This window comes from Esox lucius, chromosome 14 (assembly GCF_011004845.1).
Source record: "Esox lucius isolate fEsoLuc1 chromosome 14, fEsoLuc1.pri, whole genome shotgun sequence".
Classification (NCBI taxonomy): domain Eukaryota; kingdom Metazoa; phylum Chordata; class Actinopteri; order Esociformes; family Esocidae; genus Esox; species Esox lucius.
Window position 1 is genome coordinate 16,187,189 of NC_047582.1, and position 19,836 is coordinate 16,207,024.

Here is a 19,836-nt window from a genome sequence, read left to right on the forward strand (position 1 = left end):
CAAGGTATGACAGCTTCAACTTGCACTATTTGACGCCAACTCAATGAAAGAGGGTTGTATTGTAGGAGACCCAGAGGACCTCACTACTGAGAACAAGATCATTTTCCAAAACATACCTGAACATGCAATCCTTCTAGGACAATTTCCTGTAGACAGGTGAGATGCATTTAAAGCATTTTAAAGCACACTGTCTCTATGTTTACAGAAAACAAAATGAAGCCCTGAAATAATAGAACACCTTCCCCACTTTTGAACATGGAGGTTCACTGATGCCAAACCCAGTGTCAGAGGCCAGAGGTAGAAAAGCTGAAACAAAAATGGATCCTTCAAAAGGACAATGATCCAAAATACCCAAGCAACGCTAAAACAGAATGATTAAAAAAGAAAAAAAAATAGCATTATGGAATGGCAGAGTCAAAGCTCAGATCTCAATCATATCAAAAAGCTATGGGGGTTGAAGTAGGCCATGCATGCAAGAAAGCCCTTGAATATGACACAGCTGAAGCAGTACTGTAAAGAAGAATGGGACAAAATCCTCCCAGTTGATATAAGATACTGATACACAGGTACAAGACATGGCTGCATTAAGAAATTTCAGCCAAAGGGGACAACACCAGCTATTGAAGCTGAGGGTGTACTTACTTGTTCGGCACAATGAAATGACATTTCTTTATTAATAAATTATTGCAAAGTATAATCTTTCAGTGAAATGTGTTACTTTAGGTTACCTTTACCTGCCAATAGCATTGAAGTGAAGACTACATACCTATATGTCCAAATATGTATAAAGAAAAAAATACACATTTCTAGGGAGAGTACTTACTTTTTCAATGTGTCTGAAATAATTGCCACATGTTTTGTTTATGTACATGAAATCATGGAGTAAAAATTATTATTTTTAGAGCTATTGGAGAAGAACATATGTACAATAGGGCCAATACATTTGGCCACGACTGCATTTGCCTACTAGAGCATCAACTGGAGAGCTTAGATGACCTTGTCTGCTTGTTTCTTGATGGCACTGTTGATACTGTGACATAAAATGTCCTGCTCTACTCACACTGCATCTTTAGGAGCAGGAAAGTAGGCTTGCTTAAGACTAAGTGTGTATTTTCTTATATATTTCATTTAAATATAGGAAAAAAGCCTATAGCGTAAACCTCTATTGTTACTGAGCATTTTTTTAATAGGTTAATGTTGCATACAGGTTTACATTTTTAAGTTGTGTTGAAAACAGTAGCCTGTATTTTGACTAAGAAACTCGACTTGCCTCAAAAAAGTTAGGTGAACACTGGGTTGGATTATGTTGGCAAAGGGAAAGAGAGTCACTTCAGGACTATAACAATTTGTATAATGACCACCTCTTGTCAAGTGCCTTGAATGTAAAATCGAATCAATGGCTCCCCCTATTGATGTTAGATTTTCATTTGACCTGTTGAGATGTGACGGGAAGCCACAACAGTGGAATCAGTGTCAGGTAGACCCCATAGCAGCACAGGACCAACATGCACAGACAAAGATTGACACAAGAGGAGTGTCAGGAACATACCCAGCTATTTTCTACAGACCCACAGCAGGTGTTAGGAAAGCACTTGTGTGATCCTGACCTTTTAGCTCAGCTACAAATCATGCAGCTCCTCAAGCTGGACACTGCTCATCAGCATGCAAACACACAAACAGCAAAATGAATAGAGGAAACACACACCTGCCGGCATATGCCCCTAATTAGAAATGTGCCTTACTTGCGATGCAAATTGGAACAGGAACCAACACTAATTTAAACTCACTGTGCCCAGATCAATGAATTCACAGGCAATAGTAAGAAGACTTCAAAGAAGGGAGGCTCAATACTTCAACTTACCGTCCACGCAGCACAATGCTTACCCACAGCTTCACTCAAATATGTATATTTCATCGCTAATTAAATTAATTCCCAACATAATGCGTTCTCCCATTCATTTCACTAAGAGAACTTCAGTGCTACAGTCGGGTTGGCACTAATTGTTGTTTATTCATCAACCATTCTGAAATAAAAAGGGAACCGGAGTGTACGAATAGAGCAACATTTTTACATTACATTTCCTTAATGCACTCCATTAAGCCACACCCAATTCCCACCTATGCAAAAATGATTGCTCCCTTACACTCAAAAAGTGGTTGTGCCACCATACACAGCAATGACAGCAATCAAAAGCTTTCTTTTGTAGCTGATCTCACATCACATTTAAGAAATTCTCTTCCATGAAAAACTAACAGGTCTGTGAGAGACGGAATTCTTACTGGTTGGTAGGTGATCAAATATTTTTGTCATGCAATAAAATGCAAATTATTTACTTAAAAATCATACAATGTGATTTTCTGGATTTTTGTTTTAGATTCCATCACTCACAGTTGAAGTGTACCTATGATAAAAATTACAGACCTCTACATGCTTTGTATGTGAGAAAACCTGCAAAATCGGCAGTGTATCAAATACTTGTTCTTCCCACTGTACGTCCTCCCACATCTAAATTGGCTTTTGGTCTGAACATTGACCCTTTTCACTGATGTAGGCTTACTTGTGTATTTTAGATAATAGTTTTGCTGAAAGACCCAGAAGCAGAATTCTTGTTTTTTCAATGATAGCAAGTTGTCTAGGTCTGGAGGCAGCAAAGCATCATCAAAAGTATCACACTATCAACAAATGCTTATACGTAGGTATAGGGTCAATACTGTGGAATGTACGGCTGTCTCCAACTAAAATATATTTTTGATGACTGAGTCTCTCAACTAGTGAACATTTTTAATGTCAATTTTTTCCAAAGTAGACATGTTTTAAACCAAGTTCTTTTGACACTTTAAGCCACTTTTTGATGAAATAATAAAAAGCCAAGGGGGATACTGACAAGCCAACCAATAATAAAAAATATGTTCTCAACCCGACTGCAGCTGCAGGGATTCCCAGATTCAGCCGCAACCACACTACTTCCAGTGTTTGTCCTGACGTTGCCAAATCGCAAATTGACAACAAAGTGTGTTGTTGTAACTATATGTGAAGTGAAATCCAAGTACCAATTAACAATGTTGTTTAACCTGCAAACCAGCATGTGTCAATTAAATAGTGCACGCTGGAACATTCCAGAACCGCTGACAGTGACTTCACGGTGGGAAAATGCACTAATTGAAGATTCCCAAGTTCGGCGTGTTGGAAAACACGCCCCTATCACATATGACACACAAGCGTGGAACTGTGCACTAAAGAGCATAGCTGGATGACAGAATGCCACAGGATTTTCATTAGATTTCCCCTCGACCCTTATAATTATAAATAGAGGGAATAAACCTTCAACCTTGATCCAAGTCTCATGTACACCACAGGTCTAGGTTTTAATTTGACTAAAATGTACCAGGAAATAAGTTTCTAATAGCTTTATTAGACACTCAGTGTATCAGATATTATTTATTACAGATATTATTTGACTTATTTGACTGTGCACAAAACCATGTTTGTGTTGTTGTTTAGTTTAACTAAGAGTAACAAAGTGAAGCTACATTGGAAGGCAGGCCAAATCGTTGGCTATAATTGCGGTCCAGTTCACGTGTGTCGTCTGCAAAAATAAAAAGCTGATAAATTAATGGGAATGTTTGGCATTAAGCTGGTCCTCATTACCATACAATTCAGAAAAGATAAAATAATATTGTTTGATTTAGAGTCACACTATGGTCACAATGTAGCCACAATTTCAGTAGCATATATTTTGTCCAGGGATGGACTAAGCCATCCAGCTTGGCTGACGCCACCACATGACTACACAGTGAAGTGACACAACCAGATGGACACAGTGAGGAAACAATGGAGTAGGTGGTAGTAAGATAAGTGAATGGCTATGCATCTGCTCGATTAAAATATCTTAGTCGAGCAACAGACCTCCAAGCTAACTATAAACTAGCCGACAGCATGGGGTCCCACATACAATCAGATAGGTTCCCTTTATATGCTATTAGGTTTGAATGAATATCTGAAGAACATTAAAATATGCAAAATGAAAGAAAATCTCAGGGGGCAAACACTTTTTCATGGTACGATATATCAAAAAGAACTGTGCAAGAAATTACCATTACCCACTGATATTTTAAAACAATTCAAACAATTCAAACAGCAGGAGATTAGAGTGGTAGCAGGAGGCAAAAAGATGAACCTTTGCTGACTGCACTCAAGTATATCAGAAACGCTGCTGGGCTATGTTTAGACAGAACTGCGCTGGCCTTGCAAAAAGATACGCATGCATGATTCATGAAGCTTGACTTACGGTACATTGAGATCTGGTTAGCTTTCTAATTGAAAGTCTCAACTAAATGGTATGAAGTGTGTAGTCTACGTGGTCTGCCATTTCTTCTCCCAGTGAAAATGAACTGAGAACAATGACCTGGAGAATACATCCTTTTCCTGATTGAGAAAATAAATGAGATAAGTTGTAGAAATATTTGTTCACATAACAACACTTAAAGTAAATCTAACAGGTTATTACTGGAAGCAAGCTCACATTCCTACCCAGCAGGGAAATACCATCTTCCAAAGCAATATAAAGCAATCAGTTGCAGCATACAGAAATCACACTGACAATCATACTGAAAATGATACTGTTAGAATATATATATATATAATAGCTGAAACTAAAATAGCAAATGCCTCAACAGAAAGCAATTCTCCAAGCATACAAAAATGAGAACAAGCCCTGAAAGTCAATTCCACCCAGTCCTACCAGCGTTCTAAAACATTCAACATCCTCTGCCCTCAACCACACCGGCATCCAAATCCAAATCGTTAGCCTATGCAGTGGTGTCGGGTCTGGTGTAAAGCTACATCTACTCCAAACCAGCTGTTGGCTTTAGGACTAGCATGGCCTAAAGCAACTTTCCCCACAGAAACACCACTCATCTCCTTCATCCACTTGATCATAACCACTTTACTTACATCATCACCAATACATCGTCCTCTTAATCATCTTCCAACAGGTTAGTCCAAAACAGCCAAATCAAAAACAGGCTACGCTACTCTGAAACATTCAGTCTAGGGTAACACCTTGTTACAGAGGACAGAATGACTGTGCATTGCAGTGGTGCTTGCTGGGCGAATGTATTCGGACTCGCTAATGCTTGTCTGGGCACTTTTCCAAGAGAAAGAAAATAGGAGTGCCACAGTGAAACCCAAGTTCACTTTGTGTGAATTTGCTCAGCCTGTCTAGCTAGTACACAGGCTGATATAGCAGCAAGCCCAGAACCTAGCACACAGGAGGCTATGGATTGATGCTACAGAGATTCAGGGAACAAACCAATTAAGTGCTGTGAAAAAGTATTTAACGATTCAATATTTTTCTTTCTTTTGCATATTTGTACACTAAATGTTGTTAGAACCAAAATGTTATGAAAAGAACCTGAGTGAACAAATAACATTTATACAACACCCAATGACCCTCTGTGAAAACTGAATTGCAATTTTAGTTGTTGATCAGTTCTTGTGGAGGAATTTTGTCCCACTCATGCAGGGCTGCTTTTACTCAGCGACATTACCGGGAGAATGTCTAGTCACCCCTCTGTGACATTATAGCTGAAGCGCACCTGTGTCATCGCCGTAATCAAGAAAATAATCCAAAAATACATCATCATGTCTAGATGACAAGAAGAAATCCCATTTTAGAATGCCCTAGTGAAAGTTCAGACCTAAACTCAATTTAGCTGTTGTGGCAGGACCTGTAAGAGCAGTTTATACTGAATATCTCACACAACCCACTGAGAAAATGCAGCTCTGCATGGAAGAGAAGGCCAAAATTCCTCCACAGCAAATCCAAATCCAGTAGCAGCTTTCCCCCCATAGAAGGACTGGCTAATGGCCAGCCTGGTGTCGCCATTCTTTCTCTACCAAGTCAAAAGCCTTAAATAACATTATCTGATTTATCAAAAAAAGGAAATGCTGTAACGAGACTAACAGCAAAACCTGGGTCCACCAATGACCAGGGAGATTTTTACCACCGGTTCAGCACAAATTGATTAAATGCGTTCCTCAGGTCAGTAATAAGGTTGAATGAGGAATAACAATATAAAACACTGGGGACACTGAGGAAGACAGCATTATTATACAACTTTGTGATAATTGTCATACTTTCCCTTTGACATTTTACAATGCAAAGTATTTACAATTCCTGGAGGACCAGTCCATGCCTTTTCTACTGCTGGCCCAATGAATGCCAGAGGTTAATGTTGAGACTGACCCGTGGGCTTAATGCCTGGACAAAAATAATTATTGTCATCAAGTAATGGGTAAATACAATTACTCTCAGGCAGTGACATACAGCACACAGCGAGATAGATGGCAGACAGCGTTCCTGTGATCAATGCTAACATCAGGATTAGTGCCTGCCTGGGAATGGCTGAGGCTTGGGCTTTTAAAAGAGCAATCTAAGGCACATATAACTCATCCGTTACAGCTTTATAACAGATCTTGCTGATGGGGACTTACAGAGATGCAATGATAACCAAGCAGTTTCAGACTTCCTACTGGTTATATTAAAAATGAAAGTGCTATTTTGGAGGGTGATGATAGAATGCAGAAAGATTAGTCTCATACACTCGACCCTAGGCTACAGCAGGGACTTGGAACAGGTAGATGACTGACCTTATTGCACCTTGTAAAAAAGGAGGGGGGTGGTTAACGGTTTTGACCAATGGCAAGGTTGTCATTAGCTAGCAAAGTCTGTCAAGAATAGCTATCGGTGCTAATGTTAGCAAGCTAAAATGAGTCTGCCTAATTTATTTAGTTAGATGGTGGATATAGGGGTCGATGATTTTTTGACTACATAAATTTTTCTGTAAGTGTTTGTGAAAAATGACATCCACCGCCTGACACCCTCCAGGTGACACCCTCTGGGTGTCAGGTTTGGGGAACACAAGATTTCATCTCTGCTCTTTGCGGATGATGTTGTCGTGTTGGCCCCTTCAAACCAGGACCTTCAGCATGCACTGAGACGGTTTGCAGCCGAGTGTGAAGCGGTTGGGATGAAAATCAGTCCCTCCAAATCCGAGGCCATGGTCCTCAGTCGGTAAAGGGTGGCTTGCCCACTTCAGGTTGGTGGAGAGTGCCTGCCTCAAGTGGAGGAGTTTAAGTATCTAGGGGTCTTGTTCACGAGTGAGGGAAGGATGGAACGGGAGATTGACAGACGGATCGGTGCAGCTTCTGCAGAAATGCGGTCGATGTATCGGCCTGTCGTTGTGAAGGATTTTTTACTTCCTTACCCAAGTAGTTGGGCGTGGCCACTGTGAAGCATCAGCCAGTGCGTGTACGACCTATAGCAAACTGCCTGGTAAGTGAATCAACACCTCTACAGTGAATGACCAAAGAAAGCTCAGCTCAATTAAAAAAAACAGATATAACAGATCATAAACACTCTCCGGACGTGGATCAGTAAGCCATACAATCCGCAAAATATTTCTGCAAACCACACTGCAAACTAAGCCTCGATGACCAGGTTAGTTTACTAAAAAGTACCTAAAGGAGACTAAAATTAAGGGGATTAAACACACTGACACCAAAAGTAAAATACTGACAAGAGAGGAGAGAAAACTGTACTTACAGCAAGTCTTCCTCTTTGTGGGATATAAAAATTGTTGATGTTACAATGAGAAATGGAATAGGGGCAACGCAATTCAGCATGGTTATTAAATGCACTTAAACTGGCTAATACAATACGAGCTAATGAACCGGGGTGTGAATAACCTCAAACTGCCATAGAAAGCAGTCAGCAAACCCAGGGATAACATTTCTTCCCCCAGAGATAAAGACAGGCATACCATTTCCTTCCCAAACAAAATGTCGTTCACTGATTGTGGGGGAGATGGAGTTAGATAACTAGATGAGGGGATGAGCTGGATGAGGGGAATTTTTTTTTTATTCTTCCAGGGAAGGCAATATATTATCTGCTGTCCATGATGCTGGGTGACACGTCTCTCTGTAATACCTGCATGCACACACCTACAAATTAGTATTCACTCCAGTGTTTCCCACAGGATTCTGGTTTAGCACTGGGGGCACTGATTGTCCTAGCAGGGGTTCTGGGGGCAACTGTTTTTTGTTGCTTAGCTGTCAGATGGCTTCTGGTGACGTGTTTGGAATCTTGAGGGTTGCATTTTTGTGTTTTGTGAAGAATGTGGTTTCTAGCTTATCTCCTATCTTATATCTTGGCAAAATAAGTAAGACATTCATTATAATAAAAGGTGCTGCAGATAGGAATAGAAAACACCAAAACTTTGTCTACTTTATGGCTCACCAGCCACTGTGGCCAGCAATCCAGCTATGAAATTAAAAGTCAGAAGTACATTGAAAACTTGCATACAGTGAGGAGAACAAGTATTTGATACACTGCTGATTTTTAAATAATTAATTAGCATTTTATTTCATGACATAAGTATTTGATCACCTACCAACCAGTAAGAATTCCAGCTCTCACAGACCTGTTCGTTTTTCTTTAAGAAGCCCTCCTGTTCTCCACTCATTACATGTATTAACTGCACCTGTTTGAACTCGTTACCTGTATAAAAGACACCTGTCCACACACTCCAACCTCTCCACAATGGCCAAGACCAGAGAGCTGTGTAAGGACATCAGGGATAAAATTGTAGACCTGCACAAGGCTGGGATGGGCTACAGGACAATAGGCAAGCAGCTTGGTGAGAAGGCAACAACTGTTGGCGCAATTATTAGAAAAGTGCAAGAAGTTCAAGATGACGGTCAATCTCCCTCGGTCTGGGACTCCATGCACGATCTCACCTCGTGGGGCATCAATGATCATGAGGAAGGTGAGGGATCAGCCCAGAATTACATGGCAGGACCTGGTCAATGACCTGAAGAGAGCTGGGACCACAGTCTCAAAGAAAACCATTAGTAACACATTACGCCGTCGTTGGATTAAAATCCTGCAGCGCACGCAAGGTCCCCCTGCTCAAGCCAGCGCATGTCCAGGCCCGTCTGAGGTTTGTCAATGACCATCTGGATGATCCAGAGGACGAATGGGAGAAGGTCATGTGGTCTGATGAGACAAAAATAGAGCTTTTTGGTCTAAACTCCACTCGTCGTGTTTGGAGGAAGAAGGATGAGTACAACCCCAAGAACACCATCCCAACCGTGAAGCATGTAGGTGGAAACATCATTCTTTGGGGATGCTTTTCTGCAAAGGGGACAGGATGACTGCATCGTATTGAGGGGAGGATGGATGGGGTCATGTATCGTGAGATCCTGGCCAACAACCTCCTTCCCTCAGTAAGAGCATTGAAGATGGGTCGTGGCTGGGTCTTCCAGCATGACAACGACCCAAAACACACAGCCAGGGCAACTAAGGAGTGGCTCCGTAAGAAGCATCTCAAGGTCCTGGAGTGGCCTAGCCAGTCTCCAGACCTGAACCCAATCGAAAATCTTTGGAGGGAGCTGAAAGTCCCTATTGCCCAGCGACAGCCCTGAAACCTGAAGGATCTGGTGAAGGTCTGTATGGAGGAGTGGGCCAAAATCCCTGCTGCAGTGTGTGCAAACCTGGTCAAGAACTACAGGAAACGTATGATCTCTGTAATTGCAAACAAAGGTTTCTGTACCAAATACAAAGTTTTGCTTTTCTGATGTATCAAATACTTATGTCATGCAATAAAATGCTAATTTATTACTTAAAAATCATACAATGTGATTTTCAGGATTTTTGTTTTAGATTCCGTCACTCACAGTTGAAGAGTACCTATGATAAAAATTACAGACTTCTACATGCTTTTTAAGTGGGGAAACCTGCAAAATCGGCAGTGTATCAAATACTTGTTCTCCCCACTGTATACTCATACAGTAAAAAGCAAGTGAAACACTTGCACTGTACTTACCATACAAGATGGCCACTGCTTTTGTTTGAATTTAGATTTATTTGCACATTTCAATAACTTTGTTAACATAGAACTATGGGTGATGTCTCAGTTATAACACTTTATAAAAAGGTGTTTGCAGGCTCAGCCTAGCAGCCTAGATACCTCATGGCTTTATGTTCTCACCGTACAGCGCAGCCAAACAGCACTGCACTTGCAAAACATAAATTTTTTGGCCGTGACGGTATAGATTCATCAGCAGCACTGCTACAAAATAGCCCTGCAGGAAATGCTCTCCACTCATCCACTCAAAATTAATAAACGCCCTTCAATGACAGAACCTAATTAAAAAAAAAAGGCATCTACATATTAACAGGTCACATGGTAAAAAGACGGTTGCATAAAGGTAGAATAAACCAGTCCTAAATCATCATTTAGTCCTTTCCTAGGCTCATGTACAAAGAACCAACCCAAAGATGCAAAATAACAAACAACCCAAAAATAACATGAGACATCAGTGTCTATAAACACTGACAGTTCCATAGGCTTCCTATGTCAGCAACCAGATGTTCTATTAGTACTGTAATCCAAGGCTGGTTGCCGAATCAAACACAGTGCCGGCAGGACGAGCCTGTTGAGTGTCTCCTAAATGCGTGTGGGGTGAGTGACTAGTGAGAACACTTTGTCCAGCAGAAACAAACCTCCCTCTCTGTCTTTGTCAGTCACAACTGATTGCATTTAACCTCCCATTCTCACCAGTGCATGTGCTAATTACCAGGACAATGTCATGATGCGATCTCAGTAATAAAGCAGTAAATGATTTATGTGGCTTCATAAAAGGCACCCAGCTTTGAAACCCAATATAAAAGATGTGACAGCTCATGTGACAGCCTCATCAGATTAATAATAAATATGGAAGCATTAATGAAGGACTGTAATGTTGTGATCAAATCGCTGCTCAGGGAGGTTAATTAATATCATACTGAAGATTATATCCCTAAAGGCTAAGTGACAGGAAGAACCAAGGTCAACACTTGCAGGGAGGTTAATTAATATCACACTGAAGAAGATATCCCTTAAGGCTGCGACAGGAAGAACCAACACTCACAGTGGGTTGGAATCCCTACCTGTGCCAAGCAGGATCTTTATTTGGATAGGCCAACATATCCAAGTTGTTCATTCCAGAGCAGGGGTATTCAAATTTTTGACTACGAGGTCCAAAGCCTGCTGGTTTTCTGTTCTACCTCTTCATTAATTACACGCGCTTGGATGGTTAACGGGTTACAGTAACAAAAGGGACTGGAACTGGCTTAGAGGTCCAGATCTCAATACCTCAGTAAGACAAAAGGATTGGGTCATGGTTGGTTGGCATACATTTAATCAGCTGAAAAAGTAAGTTTACAGCACTCCTAATATTTATTTTGTTGAAAGCCTTTTTCACTCAAGTCAACAACAAATCCCACAATCCAATGCTCTCTGGACAGGCTGACTGGCTCGGTTCAGTTATACCTCAGTGGCTAGCTAGAGTAATAATGTGTAATAGTGGTGGTGGTGTAACAGTGTTGGTGGTGTAAGTGGTAGTGGTGGTGGTGTAATAGTGGTGGTGGTGTAACAGTGGTGGTGGAGGTGGTGTAATACTGGTGGTGTTGGTGGTGTAATAGTGGTGGTGGTGTAATAGTGGTGGTGGTGTAACAGTGGTGGTGGTGTAAGTGGTAGTGGTGGTGGTGTAATAGTGGTGGTGGTGTAACAGTGGTGGTGGAGGTGGTGTAATAGTGGAGGTGGTGTAATAGTGGAGGTGGTGTAATAGTGGTGGTGGTGTAACAGTGGTGGTGGAGGTGGTGTAATAGTGGAGGTGGTGTAATAGTGGAGGTGGTGTAATAGTGGAGGTGGTGTAATAGTGGTGGTGGTGTAACAGTGGTGGTGGAGGTGGTGTAATAGTGGAAGTGGTGTAATAGTGGAGGTGGTGTAATAGTGGTAGTGGTGGTGTAATAGTGGTGGAGTGTAATAATGGTGGTGTAATAGTGTTGGTAATGGAATCTAATAGGGATGGTAATGGTGGTGTAATAATGGTGGTGTAATAGTGTTGGTAATGGAATCTAATAGGGATGGTAATGGTGGTGTAATAATGGTGGTGTAATGGTGTTGGTAATGGAGTGTAATAGTGGTGGTAATGGTGGTGTAATAATGGTGGTGTAATAGTGTTGGTAATGGAATCTGATAGGTACGGTAATAGTGGTGTAATAATGGTGGTGTAACAGTGTTGGTAATGGAATCTAATAGGGACGTAATGGTGGTGTAATAATGGTGGTGTAATAGTGTTGGTAATGGAATCTAATAGGGACGGTAATAAATGGTGGTGTAAAAGTATGGGTAATGGAGTGTAATTGTGGTGGTAACGGTGGAACGGTGTGTTGTGTTTGGGGCATAACAGCCACAAGTGGGTACACTAATGGGTATTAGCAAGTTTGATTAGACGTGCTTCTGGAAGTGGACTACCCCTTTAATTCAGCTGAAATTCACTATAGGAATTGGGAAATCCTCATTAAAGATGAATGGTTAAGTTTCTCTTATGCACAGATTTATAATTACCCACTTTAAATCCAAACCATAGTTAGAGGTACCCTGATTTATGCTCAAGTCAAGCCATACCGAAGTTCATTGCCTGCTCCATTAACAAAAGGAAAAAATCAGATGAGGCGTTAATGAGCAGCACTGCCCTCTGTTGCAGGACCATGCTTACTACACCAACAATCAATTCATTAAGCAATAACTCCAAAACTGTTCGAAATAATAATCCAGTAAATCAGGGGTAAAATAGTCAGATGGGAAAATATAAACTATATTCTTATGTTCTAAATCAGTTTTCATCAAATGGTGGGTGGCAACGGCAGCCATTTCGTGCAGGATCGCTGAGCAGCTTCTGAGTCAAAACTGCAATTTTTTTTGTCATTGGGTAAGCATAAGGACATTTCAAAATACATACAATGCAAATGCCAGCATTAACCAGTACACACATAGCAGTTCTCAGCACCCACAGGGGAATACTTACTGTGTTTGCCAGCTCCAGGTAGTTTCCCCCTAGGGGGGAAGGGGGGGCACTGGACTTGTCCAGGAGCTTCTGGAGGGCAGTCTGGTGTTCTAGGATAGTCCCGGGCTGTTGCAGGAGCTTCTGGAGGGCAGTCTGGTGTTCTAGGATAGTCCCAGGCTTTTGCAGAACCTTCTGGGTGAGGGGTGGATGCTGCAGCGCCTCTGACTGATGATGCTGGATTTCAGGACTTTGGAGGTCCCGGGACCCAGAGTCATACTCCCAGCTCTCTCTGGCTCCCGACAAAGCCCCTAGAAAAAACATGTTAATTACATCAACTAAACATTAACTCAACACTAATAACCAGTGTGAAGGATTGACACTACCAACCAGATCAGTGTCAAAATAACCTAAGGAGTCTAAACATGCATTATTTCTATTTTAAAATGTTCCATATCCAGTAGACTTCAGTTGTTTCTAGTGGACACCTTTTGTAGAAATGTAATGCAGGAAGTGGGTCGCTTGTGTAAGAGTTGAGGCAGATTGAGGCAGATTGAGGCAGACTGAGGTAAACATATCTCTTACCCTGACTTAACCTCCACAGAGGGGTGAGACAGGTTTGTTCAACTTTGCTCTTTGCTTCTCTTTCATGCTTTAAGGTTTCACATTGCGTAACATGGCTATGATCCTAAAGACACCAAACAAAAGGTCTCTAAATGCGGATGCCATTCTCCTTTATGAAACTGAACCGCAATGTAGTATTCCAGTCATACTTCACTGTTAAATTCTAGTTAGAATAGCAGCTCTCTGGTCATTAAAATATTAACTAGATTGACTAACTTGACCAAAACACATAGGCCCAACAGAATAACCAGAAAAAGTAAGACACAACAGTGTTGTGTAAAATGTGGCTCAGAGACAGTTAATATCCACCAGCTTAATGCTCGACACCTGACCACCTACTCTGACTCTGCTCTAACACGCACATATTAGCTCATCCACACATTCACCCTACCCTATATACTGCCATGCATATACTCTAAGCGTAAATAATTATGTATATACCGCTAGATGTTGGCAATACGGCCTTTTGTTATGTACTCTATGCATTTTAATAAAACCTTTAGTCAGCACTACCAATAGTCGAGTTTCTATGGCTGAGCTCTGAGTCCCAGTGCTCAAAATCCTGGTCCCTCAATGGTTATACAATAATAACAGTATTTACCTAGATGACTATAATGTAATGGTGTCCTGAAATAATCAGGGGACTGTGTGTCAAATGCTGTCTGAATAGTAAAACCAATACGTATACCCTCAAGAGACAGGAAAACCGTTAAAGGCCAGAAAAGAAATGAGGGCGAGACGATATCTATTGAACCTATGAGTGTTTACTTTTTACACCCTATGAAATTGCATGTCTGTTGATTCTTTATGAGTAATTATCCATGTTTTCAGTCAACTTTCCAGGGGGTGTACTTACTTTTCACATGACAGTACATATCTGCAGTAAACATTATAAACATTAAGGGACATTCTATGACTTGATCAAATGCTTTTTAGCAAATCATCTAAATCTGTGCATTTGTTACAGTTAAGTGACTGAGGTTGACACTTGGGGCAAATGGCATGTTTGCATGTGCCGCTACTGTAGCAAGGACTGTCTATTGCACAATGGTCTGGGCAGCATTCAAAACTAGCATGTTTATATGAATGCGCATTTCTGCCTGAAACAAAATCACAGTAAGTTCGATTTTTTCATGATGTTTTGTTGAATTGAAAAGCGATCTGATAATATGTAGATTTGATCCTACTTTTACATTTTCCCAATATTGCAAACCTAATGGGGCAAACTCAGCTTTAGAAGGAACACTGCTTTTTGGCATATGTCTGTGATTAGTTGACATTTCTTCTTTACCACTGCCACTCACAATTTTTCCTAATACGGATGGCTAAAATGTCCATACTCACCTAGGCTGTTCTCACTGGTTGGCCAAGAGTTGATGTGTTCCCTGAGCTTCCTAGTTTCAGAGTCCTTGGAGCACTGGGAGAGCTCACCCTCTTCCTTACGAATCTCGCTGACCAGCTGCATGCGGCAGCGGGTGAAGTCCTCAAAGGAGATCTTGCCTCGCTCATCCGCTCCCAGCTGGCCCATGATCTCTGCCACAGACCCTTCCATGTTAAGCTGTCTGCACACCATGAGCAGATCATTCCTAACCGGAAATAAGGTGATGTGCTTCAACATCCACTATGCATGTAGTGTTGAGCAACCATTTTGACATACAGAAAGGTTAACCATTAATACACTCCAAGTAGTTTCTTTAAATAACAGCAAGAACACTATGCACAACCAAGAAGTAGCTAACAACTTCTGCTAACATTAGCTATGTAGCTAATCTAAATAATGTATTCTTAATCTTCACATCCTACTGGCATTTCAAAGCCTAATTATCAGTGTCTCTGGAGACGATTGGTAAGAATCTTTTTGTGTTCCACCGCAAACTCTCATAAACAAGTTTCAGAAGCCTCAGAAACTGCTACCTCCTTGTTATAATCGAATTAATGCAACACTGACATTAGCCCACTAAAATAGCAAAACCTACGACAATATATGGCAATTCATATCCAGCATGTTGCCCCATGTCTGTCTGTGTGGTGCATGCATTTGATCACTTAGCTGCTGCTATGACAGGCTTGCGCACTCCGTGAACTTTCCTTCAAGCGCAGCATTTATTTCTTGCTGTACCACCACAGCTCCAGGCTAAGTTTCCCCTGGATTAATTGTTGCCACTGAGTATATTAGTTGGTGGGCCAGAATATTATTTGGTGGCACCCGAAAAAAGGTACCATATACATGAATTAAAAGAACAAGCTATTTTATTAGGCCAATTAGTTTATTTGTAATTTCATTAGATTATATGTTTAGACTGCTGTACTGTACATCTAAGATAAGCCTACTAACATTAGCTTTAGGACCTAGACTTTGTTTTTGTTAAGATTGCATTTATGGCTAGACCTAACTAGGTTTTCCCTCAGGGTCTCATGCTTAAACTAAGTTGATGCAGTCGCTAACTTTGAAATACCCACAAATGCTGTATCAAACTGCCAGGAAAAAGGTTAGCCTAGAGCCCAGCTAGTATTTGTTAGTTGAATCACTTTCAGCAGCAAAACCTTTTCTGGGGAAGTCCAAGGTAGGGATCCCAGTCCCACCCATCCTATAAAATACAGAATTATACTTAAATAAAGGATTGTTCAGTTTCAAATTACAGATTTCTGTATTTGACCGTCTTAGTGACCAAAGTAATTTTAATGCACATAAATTAGAGTCTGGACATTTTCAGTTTGTTAGATATTTAAAATTTATGACAAAATTAGCCTTTGTCTTGTCTTTGTATGAGCCTGGGACTGTGTGTGTGTGTACACCAAGATTTAAGCTGGGCTGTCAGCTACACTATTGTATTGGTACCGATGACACTGGGAAAGATTTGGCAAATGTATCAGTGTTGTTGTATTTTATTATGATTAAATCTATGTTTGACATTTCATAGAGCAGAAAGCACAAACTAAGCAGTGGTGGATAGCTAGCTATCAAGCAATGTAACAGTTCATTCACTGTTAGGTACTTAACTGCCTGTGCCAGAAGCACTGATTGATGTGCATGTTCTGAACCATTGTGTCAAGATTCAGAAGGCACCTATGCTAATTCAGGTGTTATAAATAATCAGTAATAATTATCAAGGAATACAGAGTGAGGTATGTTAGCCCTAGACATTAGGCCTTCATTAATGATAATGAAGTTTAATTGTTATTGATTATGAAGTGCTTTTGTCTAGCCCTCACAAGTTTTGATGTAACTTTCTGCAACTAAAGATTAGCTATTTTAGTTGCGGTCGAGCTAGAGTGCTGTCCATCTCCATAACAAGCAGTCTGGCGTGTTTTGTAAATTACTACGGCCAGTTTTTGATACTGAGCATGGTCCGAAGAGTCCCAATCAAATTCTGAGAAGTTGTATTTACAGATTTAACTAATTTCTCTATATTGCAAATTTAGGACAATGCTGTTTTTCCGCAAGTCAACCTTCATTCCTAACCTCTACGTTGTCTCACATGGTATAGCCTTACCTGTTAATATATCCATCGCCGTCGCCGTCACAAGTCTGAAATAACCTCTTCAACCTCTCATCTTCGCCGGTGCTGGATGTGTCACTACTCCCGCTACTCACACTTACCTCCACCGCCGCCATGATCTTCCGGAAAAAATACTGTATCAAGTAGTCAAGTTACCCTCTAAATATCCACTCTCAAGGCAGTCATTTTACCATCATAACACTTCCCATAAATGGCAGACATTGCATTACATTGGATTAAATAAAGTCAAATGTAAACGTATGTTTAGATAACTTCTGCCCAACTTAACCCAATTTACGGTACAAAGCGTGTAGTTGAAGCCAAGCCCCGAACTCTGTTGCGCTATGTGGTGGGCGTAAAAAAAAAGCTTTGGCCAACTTTAAGTGGGTTGGGGTTAGGGTTGAGTGGGGCTGTTGCCGTTCGGCAGTCTAGCAGTGTACCTATGCAAGAATTCAATACAATGAAGACCCGCCACAGAAGTGGAGTTTGAGTTTCACGTTCAAAATAAAAGTTGAAGTACCCCATGAGTATGACACCAAGAGCCACAAACAGTTAAATCATGCCATATTTGGGCAATAACATGTTAGAAACGATTGGCATGTTGCTTTATAAGAGAAATACATTAATTTGCTTATTTAATCAGAACATAACGGTGGTTCTCCACCAAAGGGGCCAAAGGGAACATGTAAGAATCACAGTATAACACCAAGTCAATTAAACTTCAGGGATATCAATCTGTCCAGCTAGGAAGCATAAGCGATTGTGATCATCTGTTTGGATGCAAATGAAAGGGAGAACAGATGCACTGGAGAGGCAAAAGCAAGACAACCCCCAAAAAGGGAAGGGTTTTGCAGGTGGTGGCCACAGACAATTGCTCTCTCCTTCCTGACTGATTCTTCTCTAGTTTTGTGTTTTGTCCTTGTTACTACTGGTAGCATAAGGTGGTACATGTAGCCCATTCAGGTTGCACAGAAGGTTTACTGTGTCACCCAGGACAGTCTCAAGAGCATGGAGAAGATACCAGGTGACGGGCCGTTATACAAGGAGAGCTGGACAGGGCCGTAGAACGGCATCAACCCAGCAGCAGGACCGGTATCTGCTCCTTTGTGTGAGGAGGAACAGGGGGAGCACTGCCAGAACCCTACAAAATGACCTCCAGTGGGCTACTTGGGTGCATGTTTCTGACCAAACTTTCCATGACTCCATGAGAGTGGTATGAGGGCCCGATATCCTCTGTTGGGACTTGTGCTCACAGCCTAGCACCATGCATCTTGATAGGCCTTTGCCAGAAAACACCAGAATTTGCTGGTCTGCAATTGGTGCCCCGTTTTCTTCACAAATGAGAGCAGGTTCACACTGAGCACATATGACAGACATAAATGAGTCTGGAGATGCCGTGGTGAACGTTACGTTGCCTGCAACATCCTCCAGCATAACCAAGTTTGGTGGTGGGTCAGTGATGGTCTGGGGAGGCATATCCTTGGATGGTCGCAAAGACCTCCACGTGCTAGCCAACGGTACCCTGAACGCTGTTAGGTAACGGAATTAAATCCTCAGACCCATCGTCAGACCTTACGCTCGTGCAGTGGGCCCTGGGTTCCTCCTTGCACAGGACAATGCCCGGCCTCATGTGGCCAAAGTGTGTAGGCAGTACCTGAATGACAAAGGCATTGATGTCACTGACTGGACTTCATATTCCCCAGACCTGAATCCAATTGAGAACCTCTGGGACGTTATGTATTGGTGCAACGCCGCCAAGTAGCACCACAGACTGTCCAGGAGCTCAATGATGCCCTGATCCAGGTCTGGGAGGAGATCCCCCAGGACCCCTTCCGCCGTCTCACCAGGAGCATGCCCATATGTTGTCAGGAATGCATACAGGCACATGGGGACGATACATACTACTGAGTCACATTATGAGATGGCATGATGAAATTCATGCAGGTTAGAACAGCCTGTGATTTCAACTGTTTACTTAGATTTTCGGTTTGAATCCAGCCCAGAATCGGTTGGAGGTTTTGGTTTCCATTGACCATTGTTATGTCATTTTGTTCTCAACGAATTACACAATGTACAGTAAAGATTTTGATCTTTAACATCTTTTCTGCTTCAAGTCCCGATGTGTGATTTGAGTGTTCCCTTAATTTTTTAGAGCAGTGTATTTTCATTCTGCCAATGGGAGAAATATAGGGTAATCTGCACCACCCATGCCTGGTGGCTTTGGGACAAGGTCGCCTTCCTCAATAGGTGCCGATGGGTACTTCCAAGCAGTGTGAAAATTAGCAGAATGGCTCGCCAAGATGTGTTTTGGACGACGCATCTGGATTTTCGACTGGCTGGGAGTTCTTAACCAAGACCAGCACAAATTGGACATGATCAAGTTGGGATAATGTACATAAAGTGCCTGGAAACAGCGATTTGCAGGGGAATGTTAATTATTTCAGGATTCATGATCACACCCCCTTGTGCCTTATTGCTTCCACGGTATATGGTCTACTTTAAGAATTATTGACACCCTTCATGAAATTGAGCAAAAGTGAATAAAACAATAAACTACACACACATTAAGTCATGTTTTGGGGTCACACATTAACAATATAATAATTTCTCAAAGCCATTTTTCTGCAATACTTGTTTTTTTATGAAAAGAGATTTTCTAATCAGGTCCAATGTTTTTTTTAGGATATATTTTTATGCAGATAGGCAACTGTTTAATGATTCACTTTTTGGGGAAAAGTCCTACAATGATTTTTGCTGTCACAACCTCCAACCTGAACAAATCATCCAAGCCTTTATCTCATTACATCTGGACTATAAATG

At 41.4% G+C, this 19,836-nt stretch overlaps 1 protein-coding gene across 2 annotated transcripts in view; it reads right to left on the bottom strand.

Annotated features, from left to right (window-relative positions):
- Positions 1-17,393, bottom strand: part of mcc (MCC regulator of WNT signaling pathway) — an 87,529-nt gene extending 70,136 nt beyond the window's left edge. Inside the window, exons 1-3 of one of the 2 annotated variants that reach the window (XM_029125062.2) lie at positions 17,011-17,393; positions 14,861-15,102; positions 12,917-13,203 (exon numbers count right to left, since the gene is read on the bottom strand). In XM_029125062.2, coding sequence (XP_028980895.2) covers positions 12,917-13,203; positions 14,861-15,102; positions 17,011-17,132 — 651 coding nt within the window. In that variant the 5' untranslated portion in view covers positions 17,133-17,393. The remainder of the gene's footprint in view (positions 1-12,916; positions 13,204-14,860; positions 15,103-17,010) is intronic. The other variant, XM_029125063.2, reaches the window with a different exon arrangement.
- Positions 17,394-19,836: the final 2,443 nt, after the last annotated feature.